At 40.5% G+C, this 26,237-nt stretch overlaps 2 protein-coding genes across 5 annotated transcripts; one reads left to right on the top strand and one right to left on the bottom strand.

Moving 5' to 3' along the window:
• Positions 1 to 905: 905 nt before the first annotated feature.
• On the top strand, positions 906 to 6,156 carry LOC113575646 (serum paraoxonase/arylesterase 2-like). The gene is made up of 9 exons (XM_027007251.2): positions 906 to 999; positions 1,717 to 1,787; positions 3,771 to 3,826; positions 4,106 to 4,268; positions 4,372 to 4,498; positions 4,619 to 4,819; positions 5,223 to 5,304; positions 5,407 to 5,535; positions 5,882 to 6,156. The coding sequence occupies exons 1-9, from the start codon at positions 923 to 925 to the stop codon at positions 6,041 to 6,043; spliced, it is 1,068 nt and encodes a 355-aa protein (XP_026863052.2). The 5' UTR covers positions 906 to 922; the 3' UTR covers positions 6,044 to 6,156.
• A 2,325-nt stretch (positions 6,157 to 8,481) lies between these two features.
• si:dkey-56f14.7 (engulfment and cell motility protein 1) lies at positions 8,482 to 17,042 on the bottom strand. 4 transcript variants are annotated; one of them, XM_035530828.1, is made up of 8 exons: positions 16,828 to 17,042; positions 14,226 to 14,932; positions 13,284 to 13,411; positions 12,649 to 12,761; positions 12,026 to 12,133; positions 11,759 to 11,841; positions 11,183 to 11,260; positions 8,482 to 10,979 (listed from the first exon to the last, which is right to left on the bottom strand). In XM_035530828.1, the coding sequence occupies exons 3-8, from the start codon at positions 13,319 to 13,321 to the stop codon at positions 10,767 to 10,769; spliced, it is 633 nt and encodes a 210-aa protein (XP_035386721.1). In that variant the 5' UTR covers positions 13,322 to 13,411; positions 14,226 to 14,932; positions 16,828 to 17,042; the 3' UTR covers positions 8,482 to 10,766. The 4 variants fall into 4 exon arrangements, with proteins under 4 accessions (XP_035386721.1, XP_035386723.1, XP_035386722.1 ...); XM_035530830.1 differs by having other exon boundaries at positions 14,226 to 14,294; XM_035530829.1 differs by lacking the exon at positions 14,226 to 14,932.
• Between the last annotated feature and the right edge of the window lie 9,195 nt (positions 17,043 to 26,237).

Below are 26,237 nucleotides of genomic sequence, written 5' to 3'. Positions count from 1 at the left end.
AATCTCCTCCAGGTAGGCCCTCTCATCGTTGTCTGAGATCAGGCCCATGACGACGGTATCGTCAGCAAACTTGACAATGATGGTGGAGCTGGAAGTGGCTGTGCAGTCGTAGGTGTACAGTGAGTAGAGCAAGGGGCTTGGGACACAACCCTGAGGAGCTCCAGTGCTGAGGGTGAGGGTGGATGAGACACAGTTGCCCACCCGTACTGATTGTGGTCTGTCTGTAATGAATTCTCTTGAACTTTAGAAATCCATGGAACAAATGTTATGTTTTAAACATCTACCTTTCCTAATATAAACATACAACTTTAGAAGCACTCTGCTTGCACAGCTGATAATTGACCTCTGTCCAAAAGCCAAAACAGCCAAACCCGTGATAGATGGGCGTGGCTTTATATATGGGTGTGGCAACGGTGTCTTCTCGACAGAGGTGAGTAATCTGCCAATCAAAACTTTGACAACTGGTTGGATTTATTAATTTATTCACTTATGACACATTTAATTATTTAAAATCACTTTACATTTTACTATTATTTATTTATTACCACATGATGCCATTTAATTCATTTAATTAATTCATTTTTGTCCCAAAAAACATTCCATATATATAGCGGGCTTTGCGAAGATATTTGTTTTTCATAGATTTTAGAAAACAACTATACAGGGCCTTTAAAAAGAACAAAAATAGACCAAAAAATTTAACGTAATGAAAAGCTTAACTTGTGACACTTTGTTTAATTCATTTGTTTAATCAATTAATTAATTTAAATAATCCGGTCCATTTTATGCAAGAAAAGTGAATCAAACATTTTTAAAAACAGTGCTCCCGCAAAGAGGGTTAAAGTGCAGCAAAGGGTTAAAGTCGACGTCATTTTAAGATACAGACTGCCAGCCAGCTAAACTGGACTTCTATGCCAGCAGCATGGGAAAGTTGGCGGTTGTGTTGGTCTTCGCTGTGGCTGCCGCAGCCCTGATCGGACAACGTCTTATTGCGCTAAGGTTGGTTTTGGATATAACAGGATAACCAAGCTTTGCAAAACCAAACGTAGTCTAAGGCTTTTAACGTGAGCTTGTCATGTATGCACATTTTAGCGATCAAAAGCTGCACATTTGAGAAGACACACTGATCTATAGGCCAGTGTAGGAATTGCAGAAAGGTCAGGAAGTAATTGCTTTTTCTATACAGTAGTGTAATGTACGTTACAACTTATTTTTCTTGTGATCTCATGATAGCAAAATTTTGTTTTGAGATGTCTACTTTTTTTCTTCTGATCTTAACATAAAGGTTATTTTCTCGATATCACAACTATTTTTTTCTTAGGAAGCTACATTAAGCGGTTTCATTTACACTAGTAAGTTATAAACAATCTAAATTATTTTCAGGAATTTGTAGAACTCATGGTGGAAGACCTAAGCTTCGGAGGCCTTCAAGATTTTTGTCCTGAGATCACGAAAAAAATGTGACCTCGAGAAAACAACTTTGCTAACTTGAATAAGTACAGTAAAAAGTAACCCCTGTCCTTTCTGCATTTCCGTAATACGGAATGTGCGAATTCTGTTAATGGTGAACTTTGTACAGCTGCGACGTATCGTTAGCGGTTTTGCAACAATATTCCTCCCCCACGAGCGCTAAACTTTGCAACTTTTGTGCTTAAATGTAATTCAATTTAATTAATGTAATTAAAATATTGCTCATAAAGATTTTTTCCCCTGCAGTCATCTGTCGCTTGCATTTAGAGAACTCACCCAAAATCACCTTCCTAATTGTCATCTGATAAAGGGAATAGGTAAGTCAAGATTTAAACTTTGCTCACATGCACAAAGAATTAAAATACTTTATAGCTGTTAAGATAAAGTAAAAAAAAAAAAAAAAAAGGTCAATAAATGAAAATCAATTGCCATAAAAATCAACAATTTCTCTAGACATTTTTTTCAGGATTTCTGATGTGCAAATGTATACTTTCCTGAAGAGGCTGTTTTAACAAGGCAGATGTGTAACCCATTGTGAAAATCTAGTCTAATGCAGATTTTCACACAATCTTTGGCCACATCACATCTATAATTCTTTCAGATAAAAAAAAAAAAACTGTTTTATTAGACACAAGCCATTTAAATGGGTTTAGGTGGTAGGGTCTGAGTGTAACAGGAATAATTTATGTCAAATAATTTTTTGCCTGCTATACACAGACAAATCAGACATCACAAAAAATGAGCCCAGTCCTCAACGCTTCAGTGTGGTCGCTGTTGGCATTTTATACCGTCTTAAGGCCCGGTATATAAAATCATTATAGAGAGTAAACTTCCTGTATCATTTCTGGCGATACACTTCTGTGAAGCAGCTGCACATGCGATGTGGAACACTCTGGCCAGTGCTTGCGTGCAGGCGCGGACATGATCGGGCAGTTGTGCTGTGCGAGACGGCTGCTGAACGGCTGGAGAATGGGCAAAGCAACGTAAGAATAGTATATGGTGACCATAGAAAGCAAACCTCAACAGGAAAGGAAAGACAAGTCCTGGGCATTTCAGGCATTTTGGAAATCCCATCCAGGCAGATTTTTAGGTCCCAAAAAGAGCATGTCTAAGGGAAAAAGAGAACATATCCAAGAAAAAGAAGATGCATGATCACCCTAATTTAAATGAAAGGTCACCAGCTAATGTTATCACATTGCACTATTGTGTATTCAGATGTAATGTGTTTCAAATGGTCAACATAGGTGTGCAATGCATAGCATAGCACATGAGGTTAAGTGCTTTAAAAAACAGTTTGATTTTTGAGACAGATTGACCTAACAGCCAACAATGACTGTAAACTGGTTGCCACCAAGTGTGCTGGAATGTCATTTGCTGTTAGCAGCATTAGTTCTTCTGAATGAACGATTCCTTTAATGAGATTTGAGTGGTTGTTTTGTAACGTGTTTGAGATTGGAGTTTCAAATAATGTAATCAGTCTAGATACCACGATATTGGCTCATTAAAAGTGCACTATGCAGGGGGAAAAGTTTGCTGCTAGCCAAAGGGCTTTTAAGAGGTGTATCATCTTGGGAATGCTACATGCTGGGGTGTTCAGTGATCGAATTGTAAAATAAAAAATTCAGTGTGGAAGGTCATTTTCACTTGAGGGGGTGGAGGGATTAAATAATATACCTCATGGCTGTCTGAATCACAACCCAATACTTCACTGTATAAAGGAGGAAAGATTGCCCCCTGCTGTTTGCATTCAAAAGCTTAACCTTTTGCCCTGACCTGATCTAGTTTGAAGAACTCATTTATAAATAGAATTAAAATACAGATAGAAGACTTGATATCATATAATAACATTGAAAAGGGGATACAAAGGAGGGTAGGGTGGAAGTTTTACGAGGGGAAGGTTTTGTTGTTGTGCTTTTGTTTTTTTGTTTTTTTACTGGGGGATGGAATTCCCTCACCCCCCCCCCCCCAACATCAAACCCTGGGGGTGTTCGGTCTCCTACGCGCAGCACTTTGTCAAGGTTTACGCGCCCCTTAAGCTGAAGTGGTAAGCGTGTGCTGACATGTGAGATGGGCCTTGTTGAAACGCAAGATCTCTCTGCTGCTTCTGCATGCCCTTTTACATGCAGCTTGCATAACAAACCCACCCTCGGTGATCCAGACCACCTCAAACACCTGCCCAGTCCCTAGCACTGCCCTGGTGAACTGAAAGTTCTAGAATGTCAGCAGTAGCATGAAGAAAAGCTGCTGAAACTAAAATAGAACTAAAAAAAGCTGGTGTCTTTTCTCATGTGCTTGGGCAGTGACTGGAGCTGAAGACATCACCGTACTGGAAGATGGACTGGCCTTCATAAGCTCTGTATGTTGTCCCCATGTCACTTGTGTCTCCACTGATGTGTACAGATATTACAGTTGTCGTAAAGCTTTGTGGATTTTGTTTAGAGCATTCTTATACGGTACTCTGCCAAAGTACATGTAGCACTGTAGAAATGGTTTGGTATAAAGTGTGTGATGTTTGAAGTGTAACGTGTATAAGTCGCATCTGTATTGCTTGTTCTGCCCATCTCTTTCATATTTGTCCTGTTTCTTGCTTTCTTATTTCAAAATGGTAGTTTAATCTTGTTCCAATTTAACATAGGGTCTGAAATATCCAGGATTGCCTCCCTATTCCGATGTCCCTGGGAAAATATACACTCTAGACCTGCTTTCAGGAGTTGGTCCTGTAGACTTGCACATCAGGGGAGATTTTGACACCGAGTCTTTCAACCCACATGGAATCAGCATATATATAGATGATAAAGGTATGGTGTTTTTGCCACAACTTGCAACCCTTATAGACACAGTACAGTGATTAACTTTTCAAAGGCGTTTTTTTTTTTCTTTTCCGCTGTCATCCTTTTGCAGATGGCACCATATATTTATTTGTTGTGAATCATCCCCAAAACAACAGCCTTGTCGAGATCTTTAAAGTTCTTGAGGATGAAAACACTCTTGAGCATGTGAAGACCATCAAACATGCCCTGCTCCATAAGTATATCCTTCACCAAAGAAGCTCGCATCACAAGTGCTGCGCATCTTATTGGCAGACATGCACGCTCGAGTTCTTGTAACGTTTTTGTGTGTTGCTTTTCTCTCGCGCAACTTTTCATAGCGTGAATGACATCGTGGCTGTGGGAGTAGAGAGCTTTTACGCCACCAATGATCACTACTTCACCAACAACATGCTGAAGACTCTGGAGTTCCTCTTCCCTCTGCACTGGTGTGACGTAGTGTTCTATAGCCCTGGGGCAGTTAAATCTGTGGCAGGGGGCTTTGCTTCTGCCAACGGCATCAATATCTCTCCAGACAAAAGGCAGCACATTAAGCTCTTCCTCATTTATGTTTATGTTCTCACAAGCCGTTTTGCATATCATGAAAATACATCCTAACATTAATGTTTGTGTCTGTATGTAAAAAAAGTAAAAAAACATGCTTCTAAAATAAGGCACTTTAAAGATTCTGTGTTAAAAGTTGCAGTTCAGTTTTGCAATGCACTTGATTGCAGTGAACTGGATACAATTCTATACCATTTTGAAATCTTTGCGAAATCACTTTTGTGCAATGTCCTACATCAGAAAAATGCTGTCACAAATTAGCCACACCCCCAAACATTTTAAAACACTGAAAATTAAATGTATGTTTGTTTATTTGCTTAGGAAAACACTGAAATTTAGTTTTAATTTTCCTTTTCCATGACACTTCTTCCTTTGGGCCAGATATCTGTATGTTTCAGATGTCACGGATCACAAAATCGTTGTGCTGGAGATCCAAAAAGATGGCGTGCTATCCCGTGTAAAGGTGCACGTAATGGTTAATTGATCAATGTCCCTGTAGTTGTCCTCCTTATTTTCTTATATTGTTCATAAGGTGTCTGACATTCCCCACCCCACGGTTGTCCAGGAAGTTGCGGTGGGATCCCTCTGTGACAACATAGAAGTGGAGAGTGAGACTGGTGATTTGTGGATGGGTTGCCATCCAAATGGAGCCAAATTACTTCGCAGTGATCCAAGTGATCCACCTGGCTCAGAGGTCAGTGTGTCTGTGTGAAAAAGAGAAATTTGTGGTATTTTGGGTAAGATTGTATGCTCCCTCTTCTCTTACACAGAGCACACATTCTTTAGAATCATAGGACATTATGAAGTAAAAGGATTTTGGTAAAAACTAGAGCTATATTTCTGTTAAACATTATTTCCTCTTTAACTATACATTTAAATTAAGCACTATTAATTTTATATTTAAATTCTTTTTTTTAAAACTTGTAACAATATTTTGTAATAGTTATTAGCCTCTTTTTTTAGGTCCATATCAGACAGCAGTCTGCCATTTATAGGGATTGTATATATTTTAATTGTAGGTGACATTATTTTTGTTCTAGGTAATTCGTCTTCAGAATATTCACTCTGAAGAGCCAGTGGTAACCCAGGTATACATGGACGATGGCAGAGTGATTATAGGATCCTCAGTGGCTGCACCCTACAGAGGAACACTTCTCATAGGAACAGTTTACCACAAAGCCCTGCAGTGTGACCTTAAGTGACACCAGTCCTGGAACCTGGCGCTGGTCACCTGACACTGCAGTGCCTCTCGGTTATGTCTGCAGCTGTACGTCTATTAACACAACACTCTGTGTAGTAAACAACTGTGATTTTCTGTTGGATTATTTCAATTGTACTACTAGAGCAAGGTTCAAAATATGATTTGGGACCCACTAACAGGCAAATCACACATTGGCAGGTCAATAATGGAGAGCAGGATCACTGATCATTCAAAAAAAGAGAGAGAGACTAATAAGGTGGACTAACAATAAAAATCAGCTAAATTATTAACTTTCACCTCCTAACCAAATAAAAGTGGGAAAATATATTTATAGCTCCAAAGAGCAGTTACAATTGCACAGTATTATAATAGAACATTTTCAGGTTAGAATTTACACTGCACAATTACAGTCCTAATACTTGAATTATGGTAGTGGCACATCTGAGTCCAGTAAGTCATAACACCAGAGTCTTTCTGTGAGCCATCATTTTATTAATATACACACACACACACACACACACACACAGAGACAGACAGACTCTCTGTCACTCACTACCCACTTGATTTGAATCACCTAAATACTCACTGCTCACTTTATTAGGTACAGCCACGTGGATGAATTTAATACCTTCATAATTACAGACTGTAGCCCATCTAGTGTCATGAACACCCTGTCAGTCATCCTCCACCTCATTAATCATTGGTCAATTTCTGACCAATGGACTACTGCTGGCAAGATATGTGGGTGGCTGCCTATTCTCAACACGGCAGCCGCAGTTCTGCACCCAGAAACTGATGATTTCTGGAGGTGGTGATCAACTGGACGATGGCTAACAGTAACGAGTCCCAACACACATGGGCAGCGTCTGTCTTATAAATGCAGATTTCTGATACAGTTGGCTGATTGTTTCACCACTGATTCACTTGCCATGTTGGTAAGTAAACATTTCACCTGGCTGTGTGAAACACACAACAGACCTCAGCCCTGGGTGGTGTGAAGAGTAGTTTCTAGAGAACAGTATTGTTAGTGATAAAAGTGTTATTTTAGAATCAAAGTAATGTCTTAATTGGGTGGTAACTATTTTATGTCAATCTAAAAGAATTAATATTTCATAAAGAACTGTTTTTATAAAACGGCTAAGAAGCTTTTTTAAATTGGATGAATAAAGTAACTTGTTAGGCAATTCATTTTCTCCTCAAATAAAGACTTTAACAAACTATAATACCTAAGTAAACCACTGGAGGGAGGTCTCTTTCCAATGAAATGAGAGTGAGGACAACATTAGAATGATAAAACAGTACATAATGCATCTATACTTTTCTATGTTTACATTTCTGAATTTAACTGTATGTTCCCAAATCTGGTTTTGGGGTCCATTGTTCCACCCAGATTTAACTGTCATTTACAGCATTGAGCTGACACAAAGCATCTTAAAATTATGACTGAACAAAACTTGAGCAATTGTGGGGTTAAGGGCCTTGCTCAGGGACCCAGCAGTGGTCATTTCACACTGGCAACCTTCTGATTACTAGTCAAGTACCTTAACCATTGAGGTACACAGCCCTGATGCATCATCTGCACATGCAATTGTCAAGCCTCTAAAAAGCTGAATTGGGGTTAGAGGAGACTGGGGGGCATTAGAACAGGACAGTGGGTGACCAGCCATGATATAAGTAGTTATCTACACTAAAATTCATAAAATCTTTGTCATTATACCTTAATGACAGTTTCTAGCCATGAATGACTTGTTTAAAGCATTACCTAAATGAAAAGAAGAAAGGTTGCATCTGAATCAAGGGTGCCAAACTCTAGTTTAGTGTCAAGTGGCCCACACCAAAAAGCAGTTATGTAATAATCAATAATAGGCCTACAACCCCTCTTAAATGTATCATGATTTATCTAAAATATACATTTTTAATGTATGCATTGAGCTTTATGACATACAAAACATGAATAGACTTGAATTCATTAGAGAAAAAAGAATCAGAATTTCTCAACTATTCTTTTGCAGACATGTGGCGTATTTATACTGTCAAATTCTTGTTGACGAACACTTTGTTAATAGGCCATAACCTGCACTGAGTTTATTGCTATAATTTGCCCCTTAGTGGAAACACAGCGACTAGCATTTTTTTCCATTAGTAATGGTGGATCTTTCAGTCCAATTACAGTGTACAATATTATTTTAATTTTAAATATGTATGTTTGACATGCCTGCTTTTAAGGCATGCGAAAGGAGATTAACTTTTTTTTTTTTTACATTTATGAAATTTTTTTATCCAAAGCGACTTACAATTATGACTACAACTTGTACAACCTGAGCAATTGAGAGTTAAGGGTCTTGCTCAGGGGCCCAACAGTGGCAACTTTCTGATTACAAATCAAATATATGTGCAGTTGTGCAGTTACTGTTATCAGCAAGTAATGACATGACTGGGACAAAGCATCAAAATACTTTAATTGTATTTATATGATACTGTCAAATGCTAATGATTCTGTCTTCTGCAAAACATCACTCCGAAATGAGAAGACAAATGACCGCTTAAAAAATGAATGTGCTGATGAATGTCACATCAATACAACATTATAACAATGTAGTTAAGCAATATTGAAAAATCTAAAAACCTTAGGAAATTTTTTTTTTGAATAATCATTGTGCATATTGCTAGTTTAGATTTATGAAAGAATTATTTAGATATTGCTAATAGTGAAGATTTTCAGATTTCTTTTTTACAGAGTAATTCACACAAGAGACACTTAAAACAGACTTACAGACTTACCTATATTGTGATTCGATTTCCTTTCTGTATGTGACAATATTTTCTGCAGTAAAATTGGTTAGTGCTGTCTGTAATTTTATGTTGGTCCCTTCCCACTTGTTGGCATGATAAGATGACTGTACAGGGCCATACATAGGGTGTAGACTAAACAACTGAAAATGTAAAAAGGTAACATTTTTGGAAAATAAATTACACAGCAAAAAAAAAATAAAAAAAGTATTTCTGTTATAAGTACTATGGTCAGTATAGTTTTCATGTAAAAGACACTATCAGGGACTGCTGATGTTAGTCTATGTTTACTTTAATTATATACACTCACTAATCACTTTATTAAACACCTATTTTGTACCTATAATAACTTTATATATACACGTGTCTTACAGTGGTATTTTTATAAGTGCATAATTACAGACTGTAGCTATCTGTAAGCAATCACAAGTGGTCAGCCACCATCTACCTGGTTCATCACTGGTCATCTTCTCACCACAGCCCCAGCATTCTGGATAACGTCTATGTGGCATACCATTCTACACACAGCATCACCACCAACATGATAGACTGAGCTGGTCCAGGGTTATTGGGCTCAGTACTTTAGCTGGTGATATTTTTTAGACTTAGGCATCAGTTCTGGATTAAGGGTGATCCACCACCCACAAATATCCAGCTAACAGTAGCCCAGTGGTCAGAATGTGACTACTGATGAAGACCATTGGATAGCTAAACAGTCCTGCGCAACAAATAAACTATTGTCAAGAATTTTGAATCTTCAAGGTGTGTCCACAAAATACAGAAAGTAATGGACATTTTCCTATTAATTCAAGCACAAAGAAAGATATTACGAAGCGTAACCTTTAATGATCTGGAATTTCATGGAAGGGAATTTCTGCCAGACTGGATGTTGGGTGGATCAGTTGGCTAGTTTTGGGGTTACTGATGTGGCCAATGAGTCCCTTTATTTTTTAGGAGCTGTGGAGCTGTAGCGGTGTTGAAATAAATCGTGTCCACCTGTCTGTCTGTCTCAACATATCTCAGTGTCCCCTGCTCGGTGGCACCCCAATGACTCATGAGAACTACACACCATTCTTAGGAGTAAGAGTATAAATAAGCATTATGGGTCGGGGGACTCTGGTATATATTAACATCTCCTGATACAAGCTGGAAAAATCTCTAAAAACGATCTTCATTAGTCATGGTGTACTTGTAAAGCTAAAAACTAAATTTATATTTTTTAATGCATTGTTTATCTGACTTCTGATTCTAATTTATTCTAATCAAAAGGGCACTGATTGATAGTTCAGGGGAATGAGCACATCCTTCAGTCTTTGAATTAATTCTTGAATCAATGTAAACTGATCTAGTGAATGCAAAGCAATTATGAATCTGTCAAAAACATATTTATGTTTAAATTAACTGACTAGTGGTTGAAGAAACAAATAATGGCAGTAGGTGAGCCATCCAGCCAAACGAAGAAAAAGTCAATCATAATTCAAATAACATATTGATGCAGTTATATATTAACAATTTAGGTTACAACTTGAACATCAAGAAATGTTCAATAAAATTGATTCAGTAAAATCAGTTCAATAAAACTGATACTTCTAGTTGTGCAAAGAAGTGTTATTGTGAAGTGGCATCTTTTCCTCCAGGTTGATAGACCCTTGTTTTTGAGACTTTTACCACTAAAGAATATCTATTAGGGGCCAAGAAGCTAAAGCATCACATTCTAGTCATGATATGTGGAAGAAGGTGGGGATATACAGGATATGCCTTCCAGGCAAAACGGGGTTCCAAGGTTTGTATTCAACATCGTTTAGACATGCCAGGAAAGGGCAACAGTTTAACTTATCCTGGTTCTCTCCCCAGACCAGAATTAAGCAGTGGGTGAAGAGAAGCATAGTCCTGCCGCACTCCTGTCAGCCATGATGGAATACCTTAGACCTGTCTCAGGTCTGCTGCTGGGTGTAATCGTAAACAAAGTCATAATTACTCGGCTCTTTTGGGATGGGGGGCGGGGCCTCGGGGATCTGAATGTTCTCAAGGTCCAAGAGGCGGAGTTTTATCTCCATGGTAACCAGTGTGTCCATGTCTGATTTGGTGAGCTCACTTGTCATCTCCTTCCCCAAAAGAGCGTTCAAGCCATCAGTCCAGATGCAGTACTTGATAAAAGGCAAAAGAGAAACAGAAAGATGAACTTCATTTAAAATGACATTTGGATCAGTGAACCAGTAACTAAATTCTTAAATGTCACTTCACTGAATTTCCTAGAAAAAATATGCTGGACTATTTTTAACACATGTAACCACAGTAAAACCAGAATAGAATAAACACAAAATGTATAAAGTAGCACAAAGTTTGTTACCTCATGCTTGTCAGGGGCAATGAAATTCAAATATTCGTCAGATTCGTATAAGATGGAGAAAGCCAAGTCCAACATGTCCTGCAATGCAAAAGAAAAGTACTGAATTGCTGTGAGGCTTCTGATTCTGACCTCAGCTGTCCTCCACGGTCTCCATTAGCACTTGTTCTACAGGTGAGGGCCACACCAGCTGGCAGCTCCATCACTACCACAGGTGTCTGCTGGAGTCCTTCGCCAACCATGCACGTGACTCTTCACTAAAAGGTGTGCTATGCTAAGAAGATGAGAGTATGCAACAAATGACTTTGTAACTCGTGTATGTATTTTCTCTCTTTAATGTACATTTAGCGTATTTTTAAGGAGCCAACACGTATGCACTTAAATACGACACACTGCGTCCCAAGAAGTGTTGCCTCCTTCAGCTGAAACTGAAGTGTTGACGGTCGTGACAGAGAGAGAGAGAGAGAGAGAGTACAGAAGGCACAGTGTGTGCTTTTCTGGTATCAGTCATTACATGATGAAGATATCTCCCTTGTTCAAAGTGATCTGAAGGTGCTCTTTGGCTCAGGGCAGGCATACCTTATTCTGTCTCAGTGCTCCCTTCTCCTTCATATGAGGGCAGTCTTTCCCAGTTATCAGTGCCTTGATGTCCGCTACTGTTACTGAAGAGGAATGTGAGCAGAACGATCCTTTTAGCACTCAGTGGGTGATCTGCATTCAGTTCTACTTCCAAGTCTCTTAAGAGCCTCACCAAGCAGAGACAGCATGTGCATGGTCTAAAGAGGAGGCCGCATTATTTAAAATATGCAAACACCTTGTTGCACAGACATGACTGAATGGACTCACGTTTCTCCTGGAGAGAGTCGTGGGGGATTTGCCCTTGTGAAAATTCCTCTACATCCCCGTAGTGCAGTACTTTGTGGTTGGGTGACAGACGACAGTACCAGAACTTATCTGTTAGGAGAGAAGAGGGTGTGTGCTGGGATACAGCTTGCAAATGTTCTGTGAATGTAACAGGACGTCATACTGCAGATCATGCAGTTAATCTTAGAACAGCTCGAAAGTTGCTTATAACATGCAGCCGCAAAGTGAGGAAATATAGGATGTCTGTTTAGATTAGGAGTGTTGCAAATCCCTATGTATAAATTCCAATTTCCTGCTCTTTGACCTCAAAGATCCTTAAAGTGGAAGTAGTATATGAATACAGTGCCTATAGCCTACTTCTGTACAGTAGTTTGAGATGTGTTTATGAGGAGTCTGTTTACGCTACCTACAAAGTACCTATACTGTATATGGTACGTGTAAACATATCTGTCAAACCACAGGGTCAGAACAGTGCAGTTATTCTTTGTTCAAAAAACACTGTGTTGATGAGACTGAGACCAGAGACAGCAGGCAGAACGGGACGGAACTCGGGGAAGGTTGTGCTGGAAGCATGCGCGGGTGGGCGGGCAAGGGGCGTTGCTCACCCTGACGGCGGCGGGCAGCGCTCTTCCTGAAGCAGGTGCCCTCGCACAGGCGACTGAGGCGTTGCTGCCGGATCAGCTCGGCCACCTCCGGCTGCAGCCGCTCCCTCAGCTCCCTGCAGCACAATCACACACACTTACGTGATCGCCAGGCACGTGGGGAAGCGTGCACATGTGCGCCAGGCCCACGGAACGTCCAGGACACCTTTTACCACTCGAGTCCGTGAGCCACTTTGGACCACGGGCCGGCCAGCCAGGGGTGTGTGTGGGTGGTGGATTGCTCGGGGCTTGCCAAGGACAGTCCTGTGTTTAACAGCCCTAGATGTTTCGGTGTTGTTGACCAGCATGCCTGACTAAAGGAATCTCAAATATTTTCCGTCATGTGCTCCTTATATGTATATTCATATATGTCCTAGTCCCACTTTAGCCTTGACCAAAACAAATGATAAAAGTGAAATAACTTTGGTTATGCCTCAGCTTTGCCCTGAACTCATCTGCAGAGGCTGAAGATCACAGGAGTCATCCCGAACGTTTCATGGACTCAGCACGACGGTGCGCCAGATAAAACCATGACGTCATACCACATACGACAAACCACTACCAGCATGCTGTTCGAATGGAGCGGAGAGTGCGCTCACATCATCGGGCGCGACTTTGACTCGTCCTGACTTATCATCTCGGTGTGGAGGGGGGGACTCGGACTCCCGCCAGTTTCAGACCTCTGTGTCAAGGTCCGGACGAGGCGCCGTCTCTACAGTGTTGCCATCTGTGCAAAGAAAGGCAAAGGAAAGAGCTCTGTGCTTGAGTGCATAAAGATGACTCTCCAAACTGACTGGTTAGGAATAGACAGAGTGATGGTAGATTAGGTACGCTGTTTGACCGGATGAGAGTACCGATGTTATGCAAGATGTTGCTCCAAAGTTCTGGATTAGGCGAGTGTGATCTGTTTGTGACCATGGCACTCTCAGATGTGTTGATATGGCCTTGTTGTGGTTGATCTGTGTATGCTGTTCTGAAGCTGTCTCTTGAAACTGGCTCAGTGGAACGTGTGAAGTAACCCAGTTATAACCAGGAGCAGTAGCAGGAGACTGTTTGCGTGTGTGTGTGTGTGTGTGTGTGTGTGTGTGTGTGTGTGTGTGTGTGTGTGTGTTTGTTTGGGGGTGGGCTGGAATTCTCTGTAGGATTAAAGCACTGTGGACTAATCTCCAACATGGTCCTGACACACTCTGGGGATAAACACCCTGCCACAATAGGCTTAGTGAACTTCCACATCTCTCCAGTGCTAAATTTATGGGCACAACTGTAAAATGGCAAAAACACACCACCAAGAAATGTGTTGGGTAATAAAACAAAAAAGTGAATCTTTATAATAAAATGATACAAGAGAATCAGTAAAAAAGTAGTACTTTTTATATTCTACAAAGGTAAAAATCAGTTTGTCTGCCCACTTGCCAAAGCCAAGACACTGAACTGAATACAGGCTTCAGTAGGCTTTAATAATAGTCATCTTTATTATCTGTAAATGGTTCAATGATATTCCCAAGTGAACAAAACAAAGCTGCATTTTTTTGGCCAGTTACCGAGGAGGGATTAGATGATGTCACACCCTTGCTGCTGAGCTGGTGGAGTGCTGAGTGCTTGGCCGCATACTGCAAGAAGGACACATCTTATGGCCTTCAGGAGGGCTCCTCTGGAAGAACCTGCACATGCCTTTGAAACACTTTATCCTTCATAGATCTACTAGCCTGCAACTCTCAAGGTTCCCCCAGAAACCGCATTCAGATTTTAATACACAAAAGCATGTGCCATGCTGTTTAAGATCTCGAACTGGCTGTCTGAGGTTGACATTCCATCAGTCAAGGTGGCATCAATCGGGCAGAAATCTAAATTGTTCATCTGAAGCAAGCTGGACTGAAAGGAAGCAAACGAAGTCATTCATTGTAAATTGTAAAGGTTTTTCACATTTTCATCCTCTCCTCCCATTATTGGTAGAATCCATCCATCCGTCCGTCCATCCATCCGTCCGTCCATCCATCCGTCCATCCATCCATCCATCCATCCATCCAGCCATCATAGCAGCACTGAGTGTCAAGTCGAATTTATTTATATAGCGCTTTTTATAACAGATTTTTTCACAAAGCAGCTTTATAAATGTCAGAGTCCAAGCCCTCAGTGAGCAAGCCAAGGGCGAAAGTGGTGAGGAGAAACTCCCTAGAGCTTGAGGAAGAACTTTGAGAGGAACCAAGACTCAAAGGGGGGGCCATCCTCCTCTGGATGACAACAGACACTACAATAGTAACAACATAGACCATAAGGAGCAGAATAATGTGCGTAGGAAAGAGATGCAGAGTGGAATAGCTAGTGGTTATGTGTCATGCTCAACAGAACCACAACAATTAGGACACTGTGTTACCCATCAGTGGTTTGGTGTATAGATCACATACCGTGGTCGGCTGTCCTGTTGTGTCTACACTGAGTTTTTCTCTGCGTAATCATGTGATGCTCACTCACTCTAGGAGTCATAGTTTATTGGGAGCTCATAACTCACCAGCAGTCAGATTTCACCCTCCATTTTGCCGGCAACTTTAAACACGTGAGGCTGTGGATTGCTATTCTGTTACATGAACATTCAAATTTTGAAATTAATGCAATCTATCAGGTATCTTATGTTTTCTCTTTAAAGACAGCATTTTAAAGCATAGCTACTCTACATCACAGTACTGTATAGGAATAAGTGCTGTTTTTCTGACATTGCAGGGATTTTTCATAAGACGTTCAAAAGATGTTGCTGCATTGGCATTGAAAGCAAATAACATGTCATCCAGTGACACCATAGTCTGTGTTTAAAGGTTCGTTTTGCTCCCCAATGGCTAAGCCATTGCCAAAATAATGAGCTCTAGCTAATCAATCAGTGACGCATCACGGCGGAAACTCACATTTCGGATTCAAGATGTGTGTCGAAATTGGCAGTGTGATGAAATTCTCAAACAAACTCAGCTTTGTCCATATGGAAAGTTTCATGCAACCACAAAACATGTTCAGTCCCACAGGAAACCCAACCTGGATTAAATTACTGAATATGACATCTTAATTCTACTAGAGTAAAATTAATTTGAAGGAAATGTGAAAAAAAAAAATGCAAGCAGTGTTATCGATTGCAAAATCACAGTGAGTTTACATATGAGAAATATAAAGCAAAACATAATTTCAATTATATATTTCATTGCCTCATTTCATTTATATTTTTTAGGAAAAATTAGTTAAAAAATTTAAAGAATTCAAAATTTTTAAACAATCCTTATGTTAAATATCATCGTCATATGATTACTCTGCATTCCATAGCCTTATTAATGAGGTTTTGTCCTAAGCCCAACATATAACTAAAATGCCATGCCGTTTATCAAATGTGGTAAAACATCTCATGCCAGAGTCATCTGGGGAAAAGGAAGTTACATGCCTTGACATCGCATCAGACTGAAGCTAACCAACTCTACATCACTGGCTAAACAAAAGAAAACCTTGCTAAACTAACAGAAACGAGGAAATTCGTAAAGCCAAGCTATACCTCACCTCATCTGCCAAAACGCAGAAGCAAAAGAAGCGTGCACGCCTTATGCTCTTCTGCCTGTATAAATGGGCTTTCCCTGGTCCAGCAAGGATAAGTAGTGCTTGGCCCCATACTGCATTTGACAGGGCTGAAAAGTGCCCAATTTTCAATCAAATCCCAGAACCTTTGTAGTCTGTGTCAAATGTCTCATGAAGGTGGAAGCAGTTTGCAAGCAATGGCAGATGTCCAATAAAATGATTGAATGAAATTAGAAACAAATGTCCTGTGCTCAATATTATCCTAAATATTACATAAATTATGATCTTGTACTATGTTTTAGTACATAAATATGCTCCTTTAAAAACATTCATACGTATATGTAAATCAAAAGGTGTCGTACACGTACGTGTTAAGTCATAATGAATGAGGGCATCGGTAATGACATGAAGGAAATTCGCTCGGGTCCAGCGCTCCGGTATTCAGCCATATGCTCAGCAAAACAAAACCATCGTTTTCCCGTGACACATCTGACAGCAGCGCGCTACGCTCAGCCCTCGGCGTCTCCCCCCGCGCGCACGAAACCATCCGGACGGCGGTGCCTGGTGCGCGCGCGTGCCGACGGGGTCCGTACTTACGTGCCAGTCTCGGAGCCATGTCTCCTCTATGGGCGCCGCAGCCTCGCGCAATAAAGGGGACGACGGAGACGACGTCGCTCAGCTCAGACGCCAGAGAGAGAGAGAGAGTGTGGGGGGGGGGGGCGTTTCAGAAGAGACGTGCAACCGGAAAGGGACAGAGGTCGAGAGAGGTAGACACGCTTTGCAGTGGGCATGCAGGCAGGTCTGCTTCAGGCGCGTGCAGCGTTGCTTATGTTTATATGAACAGTAAGCGCACGCGGATAGGGCTGCGTTCTTTGTGCCAGCAGCCAATGAGCAGCTTGAGGTGGGTCATGTGATCATTCCACAATGAAGGGAGGATAGATGGAAAGGATGGGGGAAGGTAATGACTTCAGTCCAGAGCTCACAGTGATGGAGAGGCAGAGGAGACTGCAGCCTCTATGCACACGCACGCACGCGCACGTGTGAAATTACACGGGTACACGCGCACACACACGTGCATGCAGGGAGAACCAGAGTCAGAAGCATAATTCTGAAGCCAAGGGCCAAGGGATGCCGTCATTGGGATTCTGTTGCCATGGCAACCAGTTCCGCGCCTGGCAGCAGGACTGAAGGAGTGGCCCGGTGTGATGAGGTGCGATCGGCCCATTCCCCGCGACCCGCTCCCCTCCTCCCTCCGCGACTGTCTTTGGGGTGAGCCAAGACCGAGTGTGATGGACTAACGCCTTCAGGACTAACGGGTTTGGATAATTGTACAGTCTGAACATCGAGTCAGAGTCATATAAAAGGGAAGGTCAGGTTTAAGGTTAGGATTTGGTAACCATGGCTATTAATAGTTATGACTGTAGTAATAATTTCCAATAGGAATGGAATACAAATTACCTTTCTTATTTGCTTTTTATTTTAAATTTTTATCTTTTTGTAAATTTGTATTATTGAGACCTGGCTGCATATATACAAAGCACTTAGAAGTACAAACATATTCAATAGATTACTGTTCATAGTGTAGAATGCAATTGTATATATTGTTTATATTGTAGTAAAACCAAGTCTGACTTCTCAGCATAGTTCATGTTTATTTATCCAGTGCACGTTGTGGTCTCTTTTTCCACCCATTGCATGGCCAATCAAGTTCTATTGTAATGTATTGCACTATATTGCATTCAGTTCTGCACCAAAAGCCACAGGTGCTCTAGTGCACACTAAGAAGCCAACCAGTTGTACTGTGAGTCTATGGTCTGAGCATTAAATTTGTAAGATACTAAACAATGTCATGCACAATAAACACGAATGACTTTAATCTGATCTAAAGCATGCTGTTCCAACACCTGAGAAAAACCATGGAGATGAATGACATTTATTTAAGCCTTATTTCTATATATTGAGCTGTATATAGAGGCAGAAACAAGAGGGAGGAAGCCTGAGTGTGCACCAGCTGGTCTGAGCTAATGAGCTAATGAGCTAAAAGCTAATGAGAAAGGACTGCACTGCTTCATGAGTACTACTCATTTATAAGTAGTGTAGAGGAACATTTAGCTGACACTTTTATCCAAAGCAGCTTACAGTTATGACTGAAAAAAGATTTAAGCAACTGAGAGTGAAGGGTCTTCCTCAGGGGCAGTGGCAACTTGGCAGTGGCTGGGCATGAACTGGCAACTTTCTGATTACTAGTCATGTGCTTTAACCACTGAGCTACCAACACATACAACATATAGCCAATGCATAGCAACATATACCAACATATAGCATGTAGCAACATATAGTAAGTCTTACTCACTCGTTTATACAGTCCCAGTGGTCCATCTGTCCTGCCTTACACATACCCAGGAGAGGTTACCTGCTGTAGCTTGGCATGGTCGTTTGGAAGCCCTTGCTGAACATGTGCCCTTAATCATCTTGGTCTTCCCTACACTATCAGCCTGATCTTGTCCACATGCATTTCTTAACCTTCCTGGCCAAGAGATCAGTTAGTCCAGATTTGATTTTGTGCAACACTTTTCTGCCCTAATTCTCATTTCACTACCATAGGCGACGGTGGTGCCAAATGGTGTTATCGTGGTTAGTAGATGTGTTAACTGGATTAGTAGGAGTGTAACCTGGGTTAACAGGAGTGTTATCCTGGTTAGTAGATGTGTTAACTGGGTTAATAAGGCTGTTATTGTGGTTAGTAGAAGTTTTTTACTTGGTTAGTAGGAGTGTTAGCAGGGTTAGCAGGAGTGTTAGCAGGGTTAGCAAGAGTGTTAGCAGAGTTAGCAAGAGTGTTAGCAGGGTTAGTAGGGTTAGCAGGAGTGTTAGAAGGGTTAGCACGCCATAGTTAGACTTCTCTTGTTCAAAGGCACCAAGGGGCACCTCAGCATCAGTGCAACATTGCGCTCCCTAGACGTCCCTGAGACGAATGCACACCCATCCACACCAAGACTAGGAGAACCTTCTAATACATGGCCAGCTCACCAAATCAGACACCATGCAGTATTAGACACAAGATGCACTGTGGATGTACAGTAAGGTGCATAGTCTTCTTGTGGACAGACTGCAGTCTCTGGGTTTATAACCAAAGCTGTAAATGTAGGCAATTTTAAGAGTGTTGACATCAGCAGCAGAAAAAGAGATTTGCAGATCATTAAATGTCTCACATACAGCTTTGATTCTGTTGAGAGAGGTTTCTATCAGCTTTGTGCAGTTTAGGAGTGATTTTCACCTTTTTTTATGCAATTCTGCTACACTTTTGTCAGGTTGGTTGGATGACACTTGTGTTTTCAAAGTGCAGATTATTGCCTGGATGGAGATTGGAACTTCTGACTTGGTCATTGCAAAACATTTTACCTTTTTGTTGTTCAACCAGGTCTGTGCAGCTTTGGTCTTGTGCTTGGGATCACTGTCCTGTTAAAGTTTCTCTCAAGCTTTTTTTCCAGATTGAAGTAGATTGTCTTGCAGTAACTTTCAGTGCACCATCCATCCTTCAATGTCAACACGATGCCTATCCCAACATGACCCTCACACTTTACTACTGAGATGGTGTTTGTTGAGGACTGGGCAGTGTTAGGTTTGTGCCACACATAGCCTTTGGAATTCTGGCCAAAAACCTCAACCTCATCTGACCACAAAACTTTATCCTAGATTTTTTCACTCAGTTGCTTTCTGGCAAATTCCAGACACTCTGTGATGTGTTTTTTTCCTTCATTATTGGCTTCTTTCTAGCCGTCCTTCCATACAGGTCAACTGAATAGCCAGATCTTGATATTGATCACTGGTGCACCTTCACTCCAGTCTCAGCCACTGAACTCTGTCCCTTTTTCAAAGTGATTGTTGGCCTCTCTTTGCCTTCCCTCAGCAGTCCTCTTGCTTTAATGGCAAGCTTTGAGGAACACGCTTGTCTAGCCAGTCCTCAATGAGACATCCCAACACTTGAATCTAATTTGTAGTCTTCCCCTGTCTTATGTATATAACATCGAATTTCTTTAGAATGCCCTTTTGGTCTTAATTTTAACAGCTTTTATTAAGATTCATAGCCTGACTAATGGTACTTGAATCTTTTATTCAGAAAAAGTAAACTTCTTCCATTTTAAACCAGTTGTGTCCTCATTAAGGCAAACTTACACAGTAGTATCTACAGCACAGGGGTTGAATACTTATACAAAACAGCATTTTTCAAGTAGTAATTTTTATCACAGAATATGTTCTTACAAAAAACGATATCACTTCATATTCATACATTTTGGAGGTCAGCCTTATTAAAATAAAATAAGACAGCACAAAATATCAAAGTCATTTGTTATCCATATAAATCTGATTACTTTTATGGGAGTTGGGTTTTTACAAGGCACTACATCTACATGAGATGTTTATGATTCTTCTACATAGCCAATCATCTCCTTTGGGAAACAAGAAACCTCATTAACGAGCAAGAGAGAAAAAATGCTTCAGAAAAATGATGGTTCGCTGAAATCAATCATTCAGCCTGCATTTCTTCTCTTGTCGCTGTCTCTGTGCAGACGGCACAAGCGTCCGCTACTCTAGTTTCTCAGTAAAATATTCATTTCACGCACTGACTCCTTGCTTCCCCCAGGGGTCTGAATGTCTCTTTAAGTTTTGTGCATTTTTGTTCAATTATTCATTAATTTTACAAGGATCCGGCAGCAAGATTACCTAAAGGCCGGGAGTGCATTGTCCATGTAGCCTTTCAGAAAACAGCAAACAGCTGTAATCTTTGCCCTGTAATAATTTTAGGGTAAAATTAATTCTGGTGTAATATTTAATTTTTTGTACCTGTGAGTTTCATGCACATTTGTTAAAGTAAATGGACCATGCTAACGAACTGCATATGCAGGAAAAATGCAATCTCAAAGTAGCCAGTTATTTCGCATAAACATATTTAACATCTTGCACATAACGATACCAGTCGACAGTAACAATGCAAAGTTTTAATATAAAGATTTTTTATAAAAGCACTTTTCATTATTCCAAACATATTCCTCTAGTGGAGTGAGGCTTTCAGAGTTAAAATGTCTGTATGCTTGCTTCGTGGTCTGATGATGACCACAGTGTATAGCTGTTACTTATATTTATTGTCTGTATGATGTATTTGTGTAACTGTTTTTGTATGAAGTATACAAAATAAATAAAATCACGTGAAAGCCAATGGACTATAAATGCTGTGTTATTTTGGTATTTTACTTGAAAAGTTGAACTGGAAGCTCAGTGGCTTCACACACACACACACACACACACACACACACACACACACACACACACGACAGTGCCCCAGCATCTGACAAGGACACACCTGGTCACACCTTGTGGTAGCAGTCTAATTTTAGAGTGGGTCACTGCTTAACTGACCTTGCCCTCCATCCTGGAAACAAAGCCTATACCTATGATGTAAACACTTCTCTAACCTCCATAATTAGTTTCATGCATGCTACTTGGCAGTTCAGTCTTATTGCTTACTGGGTACACGTGTTCAGAACACACAGGTGAAGGTATGTCCATTAGACTGAAATATAAATGTAATGTAGTTGATATGTTAGTGTCGGTTCAGTGCTGTTTACTGCAGTGTTACAGATGGCAAAAATTACAGGAGATTAGTTTGAATCAAAACAAGATTCCTCACAGTGATCCTGCCCCCGAATGTTGAATGGGCATGTCCAGGTAGAGGATACGGCTAAAGGATTCGCATCCATAGTTGATTCAAACACATGAAGGGATTATCTGCAGTATGCTGTGTTGAGCATGCAAACATTCCCAAACAAACCAGGAAAAAAGGGGAGTTTATCATTCCTGACTGTAACATTGTCTTTAGAAGACTACTTTTTCACTCCCACTCAATTCCTCCCCTCCTGTTTTTCAGGCTTAATCTTATTGTCTTGTTCTGCAATCAGTGTTTGTTGTACGTGTCCTGTTAATGTTTGCCTTGTCTGTGTTTTCCTTCTCTATGTTTACGCTCTTTCTTGTAGAGGATTTTAGGGATATGATAAATCCTACAGCTAATATAATCTTAAAACTCACCAAAGTTGCAAAAACAACGTGTCTCTTTTGTAGTTTCTGGAAATAATAAGAATAATAACAAGACTTCTTCATTTTTCACGTTGTGAAACCACAAACAAAAGCTTCTTTTTCGTGTCATCCTGGCCTCTTTCTGTGCTTTCAACAGACTCTATAGCAGCATATCAGAAAAAGGCTTTGGACTTGTTCTTGTTCTTTGGATGAATTTGAACTACTGTCAGAGACCTTTCATAGATATTTTTTCTTCTTTTAATTATATTCCTTCTTAAACTCTCCTTACAAGTGATTTAGGACAAATTTCTCTTATATGGAATTTTCTCTTATGTATAATTATCCGGTGGTTCAGGTACTTGACTTGTAATGGGGAGGTTGCTGGTTCAAGCCCCACCACTGCCAAGTGGCCCATTAGGCCCCTGAGCAAGACCCTTAACCCTCAATTGCTCAAGTTGTACTCAGTTATAATTGTAAGTCACTTTGGATAAAAGTGTCAGATAAATACTGTAAATGGTCCAGATCTGTTGCAGTTGTACAAGACATAGAACTGTTCTTCAAAGAAAAAACTACTAATGGTCTGTTTCATTAGCAAAAATAAAGAGTTATGTTCCCTGCTTATTACTGTTTTATGTGCAATGACAAACCTTCAAAAGTAAATTTTTGCAACTTAACAGTTTGTGATGTTGACAGTCACTGTCCTCTATAGTAATGGCTGACAGTGCATCAACAAGCATGACACGTCTCGTTTGTCCTGACCCCTTCCCGTTTTAGCCAAGAACCGCCTTGCCGTCAAATATGCTAATTCACAATTCTCATTAACGCTAGATCTTAGAAGAACCCCACATGTGTATTTATGCACAAGTTTATACAGCTGATGAAGGACCTCTGTGTGAAATGTTTGTTTCTTTGATACAATTTTTAATACAATTTTTGGGGAGAAAAATAAATAAATATATAAATAAAAATAATATACAGCTCTGGGGAAAAAAAGAAAAAAGAGAAAATTCAGTTTCTTTAGTTTTACAATTGATGGGTTTGTTTGGCCAGGCTGAGCAGTTTTGTTTTATTCTATAACCTACTGACAACATTTCTTCCAAATTCCAGATAAAAATATTGTATTTCAGAGCATGGTTTTGTTTTTTTTTAATGAAAATGACTAATGGTCAAAATAAGAAAACAGTTACAGAAATTTTAGACCACAAATACTGCAAAGAAAACCAGCTCATAATGTAATCATTAGTCAACATTTGAAGGATTTTTTGTTAGGGGTATACCATGCCACTAGAACAGTGTTTTACAAAATAACCAAGATATTTCAACATAAAACCTTTATTCTGCAGAAAACACAATGACCAACATTAGAGAACAGCAATGACTGGAGCACAGAGAAAGATTCCATTTCAGAAAATTACATTTTCTGAAGGTTACAACAGTCACCAAATCAGTAGGAAGTGTACAGGCCGTTGCTTTAAATAACTTCAGCACATCTGTGGCCACAGGACATTACTAGTCTCTCACACTACTCTGGTGTGATTTTGGTCCACTCTTCTTGCAGTCTCTTCCACAGTTTGGTGACTTGTGGGTTTCTTGGCCATAAACTTGTCACCAAGGATTTTCTGGAGGTTTTGTATTGGGTTTAGATCAGGACTCTGGGTTGGGTTTCATTGTTTCAATGAACTGCTTTACCCATTTTGCTGTGTGACAGGGGGCACTGTCCTGCATGAAAATTGCTGGCTGAGTGATGAATGCAAAGAAGGAACCATGTGTTGTTAAAGATACACACTGATACACACTTGCTTTCACTCTGCCCTGTAGCTGTATGAGATGTCCAACTCCTGCTGCCGAAAACATTCCTCAAACCATGACACTTCCTCCTCAACCGTTCACTGACTTCTTTACACACTTTGGGTTCAGTCTTTCCCCAGTTTGTCAACGAACATAATGTTTCCCACCACTTCTCAGTCCACACATGCTCCTCAGCAAAGGTTAGTCTAGCCTTTTGACTCTTTCTGCTAATGAGGTTTGGTCACTGCAAAGTGGGCTTTCAGTCCAAATGCTCTTAAACGTCAAGACACTGTATGATGAGACAGATCCTTAACCTGTTCAGTGCTGAAATGGCGAGCAATTCCAGCTGCACTGTTGAACTGATTAGCCATGGAGATTATCCGCATTATCCTGTCCCCTCTTGCATTTGCCTTCCATGGGTGACCAGCCTTCTTGGGGGGACTTGAATGAGTTCGTGATGTAAAGATGCAATATTCTAGAAATCACAGACTTGGAAAAACCAACTTACATTTACAGCATTTAGCAGACACTCTTATCCAGAGCAACTTACAAAAGTGCTTTGTCATTTACTCGGACTATATCCTAGTACAGTAGGTTAGAATCAAACATACCAATGAACTAGTTTCAAGTTTGGTTTATTTGTCACATACATGGTATAATACAGTGAAATGGTTGTGAGTGTCTGTCCAAACTGAGGAAAGGAACAAGGGTGCATAAGGAAATGTAGACAAAAATACAAAACAGGGATGAATGCCGATACCTAGAAGTACAACATACATAAGATAAATCAATGATAAGTACTAAACAATAAGTACTAGAGTTTGTTAAACAAATACCCTACAATAAGTACCAATTTAGTCAGTCAATGAGAGCAGTTTCAGTTGTCCTTTAAATATTGTGCAAATAGATGGGTCTTCAGTCTGTGTTTGAAGACTGCAAGGGACTCTGCTGTCCAGACAGCAAGTGGGAGTTCATTCCACCATCTTGGAGCCAGGACAGAAAATAGTCTCGATGCTTGTCGTCCATGAGATCTGAAGCAAGGTATTTCAAGCCGAGCCGTACTTGAGGTTCAAAGTACAGATCAGGCTTTGACCATTGACCTCATGTATGAAGGGGCTGGTCCATTTTTGGCTTTGTAGGCAAGCATCAAGGTTTTAAATCTGATGCATGCAGCTACAGGTAGCCAATGAAGGGAGCACAGCAGTGAAGTAACATATGTGAACTTCAGAAGATTCATGTTGCTGCATTCTGGACAAGTTGTAGAGGTTTGATGGCTCTTAGAGGAAGACCAGCAAGCAGTGAGTTGCAGTAGTGGAGCTTTGAGATCACAAGAGACTGCACAAGCATCTGGGCAGCTTCCTGTGAGAGAAAGGGCTGAATCCTTCCTATGTTACAAAGGAGGAATCTGCAAGACTGGGTTAGATTAGAAACATGAGTTGAGAACAACTGGTTGTCCAAAGTTATGACCAGGCTATGGACAGCTTCAGATGGTGATACCAGGCAGTTCTCAAAGGAAACTGTGAGGTCATGGTAAGGGTTTGTAAGTACCTGGGATGAACAGAAGCTCAGTTTTATTGGGGTTGAGCTTCAAGTGGTGGGCTGTCATCCGTGACACGATATCAGTCAAGCATGCTGAGATACAGCTTGAGACCTGCATGTCAGAGGGTGGAAAAGAAAGAAATAATTGAGTGTCATCAGCATAGCAGTGGTAGAAGAAACCATGAGAAGATATTACATCACCAAGAGAATGAGTATACAAAGAGAAGAGAGCCTAATACTGAACCTTGTGGAACACCAGTAGAGAGTCTACACGGTTTGGATGTGGATCCTCTCCATGTCACCTGATAGGACCGTCCATCCAGATAGGACTGAAACCATTTCCATGCAGAGCCAGTAACACCAAGCCTGGAGAGAAGAATGTTGTGGTTCACTGTGTCAAAGGCTGCTGAAAGGTCTAGAAGAATCAAAACAGATGACAGTTTGGCAGCTTTAGAAGCATGAAGTTTCTCAGTCACTGCTGAGGGCCGTTTCTGTAGAATGTGCTGGTTTGTAGCCAGACTGATTAGGATCATGCAGCTGGTTCTGGGTGAGAGAGACAATTGATTATAAACTGCTTGTTCGAGGGCTTTTGAGAGGACAGAGAGAAGTGA

Source organism: Electrophorus electricus, chromosome 10 (genome assembly GCF_013358815.1).
Source record: "Electrophorus electricus isolate fEleEle1 chromosome 10, fEleEle1.pri, whole genome shotgun sequence".
Classification (NCBI taxonomy): Eukaryota; Metazoa; Chordata; class Actinopteri; order Gymnotiformes; family Gymnotidae; genus Electrophorus; species Electrophorus electricus.
The sequence above is the reverse complement of the archived record's forward strand: the minus strand, read 5'-3'. Positions and strand labels throughout refer to the sequence as shown.

Excerpts from the sequence above, each read along its gene's own strand:
- LOC113575646 (XM_027007251.2), top strand. The coding sequence starts at position 923 with ATGGGAAAGTTGGCGGTTGTGTTGGTCTTCGCTGTGGCTGCCGCAGCC. Across the intron at positions 3,827-4,105 it reads GACTGGCCTTCATAAGCTCT|GGTCTGAAATATCCAGGATT; the intron begins GTATGTTGTCCC and ends AATTTAACATAG. Across the intron at positions 4,269-4,371 it reads CATATATATAGATGATAAAG|ATGGCACCATATATTTATTT; the intron begins GTATGGTGTTTT and ends ATCCTTTTGCAG.
- si:dkey-56f14.7 (XM_035530828.1), bottom strand. The coding sequence starts at position 13,321 with ATGATAAGTCAGGACGAGTCAAAGTCGCGCCCGATGAT. Across the intron at positions 12,762-13,283 it reads TCAAAGTCGCGCCCGATGAT|GGAGCTGAGGGAGCGGCTGC; the intron begins GTGAGCGCACTC and ends ATTGTGCTGCAG. Across the intron at positions 11,842-12,025 it reads CGACTCTCTCCAGGAGAAAC|TAACAGTAGCGGACATCAAG; the intron begins GTGAGTCCATTC and ends ATTCCTCTTCAG.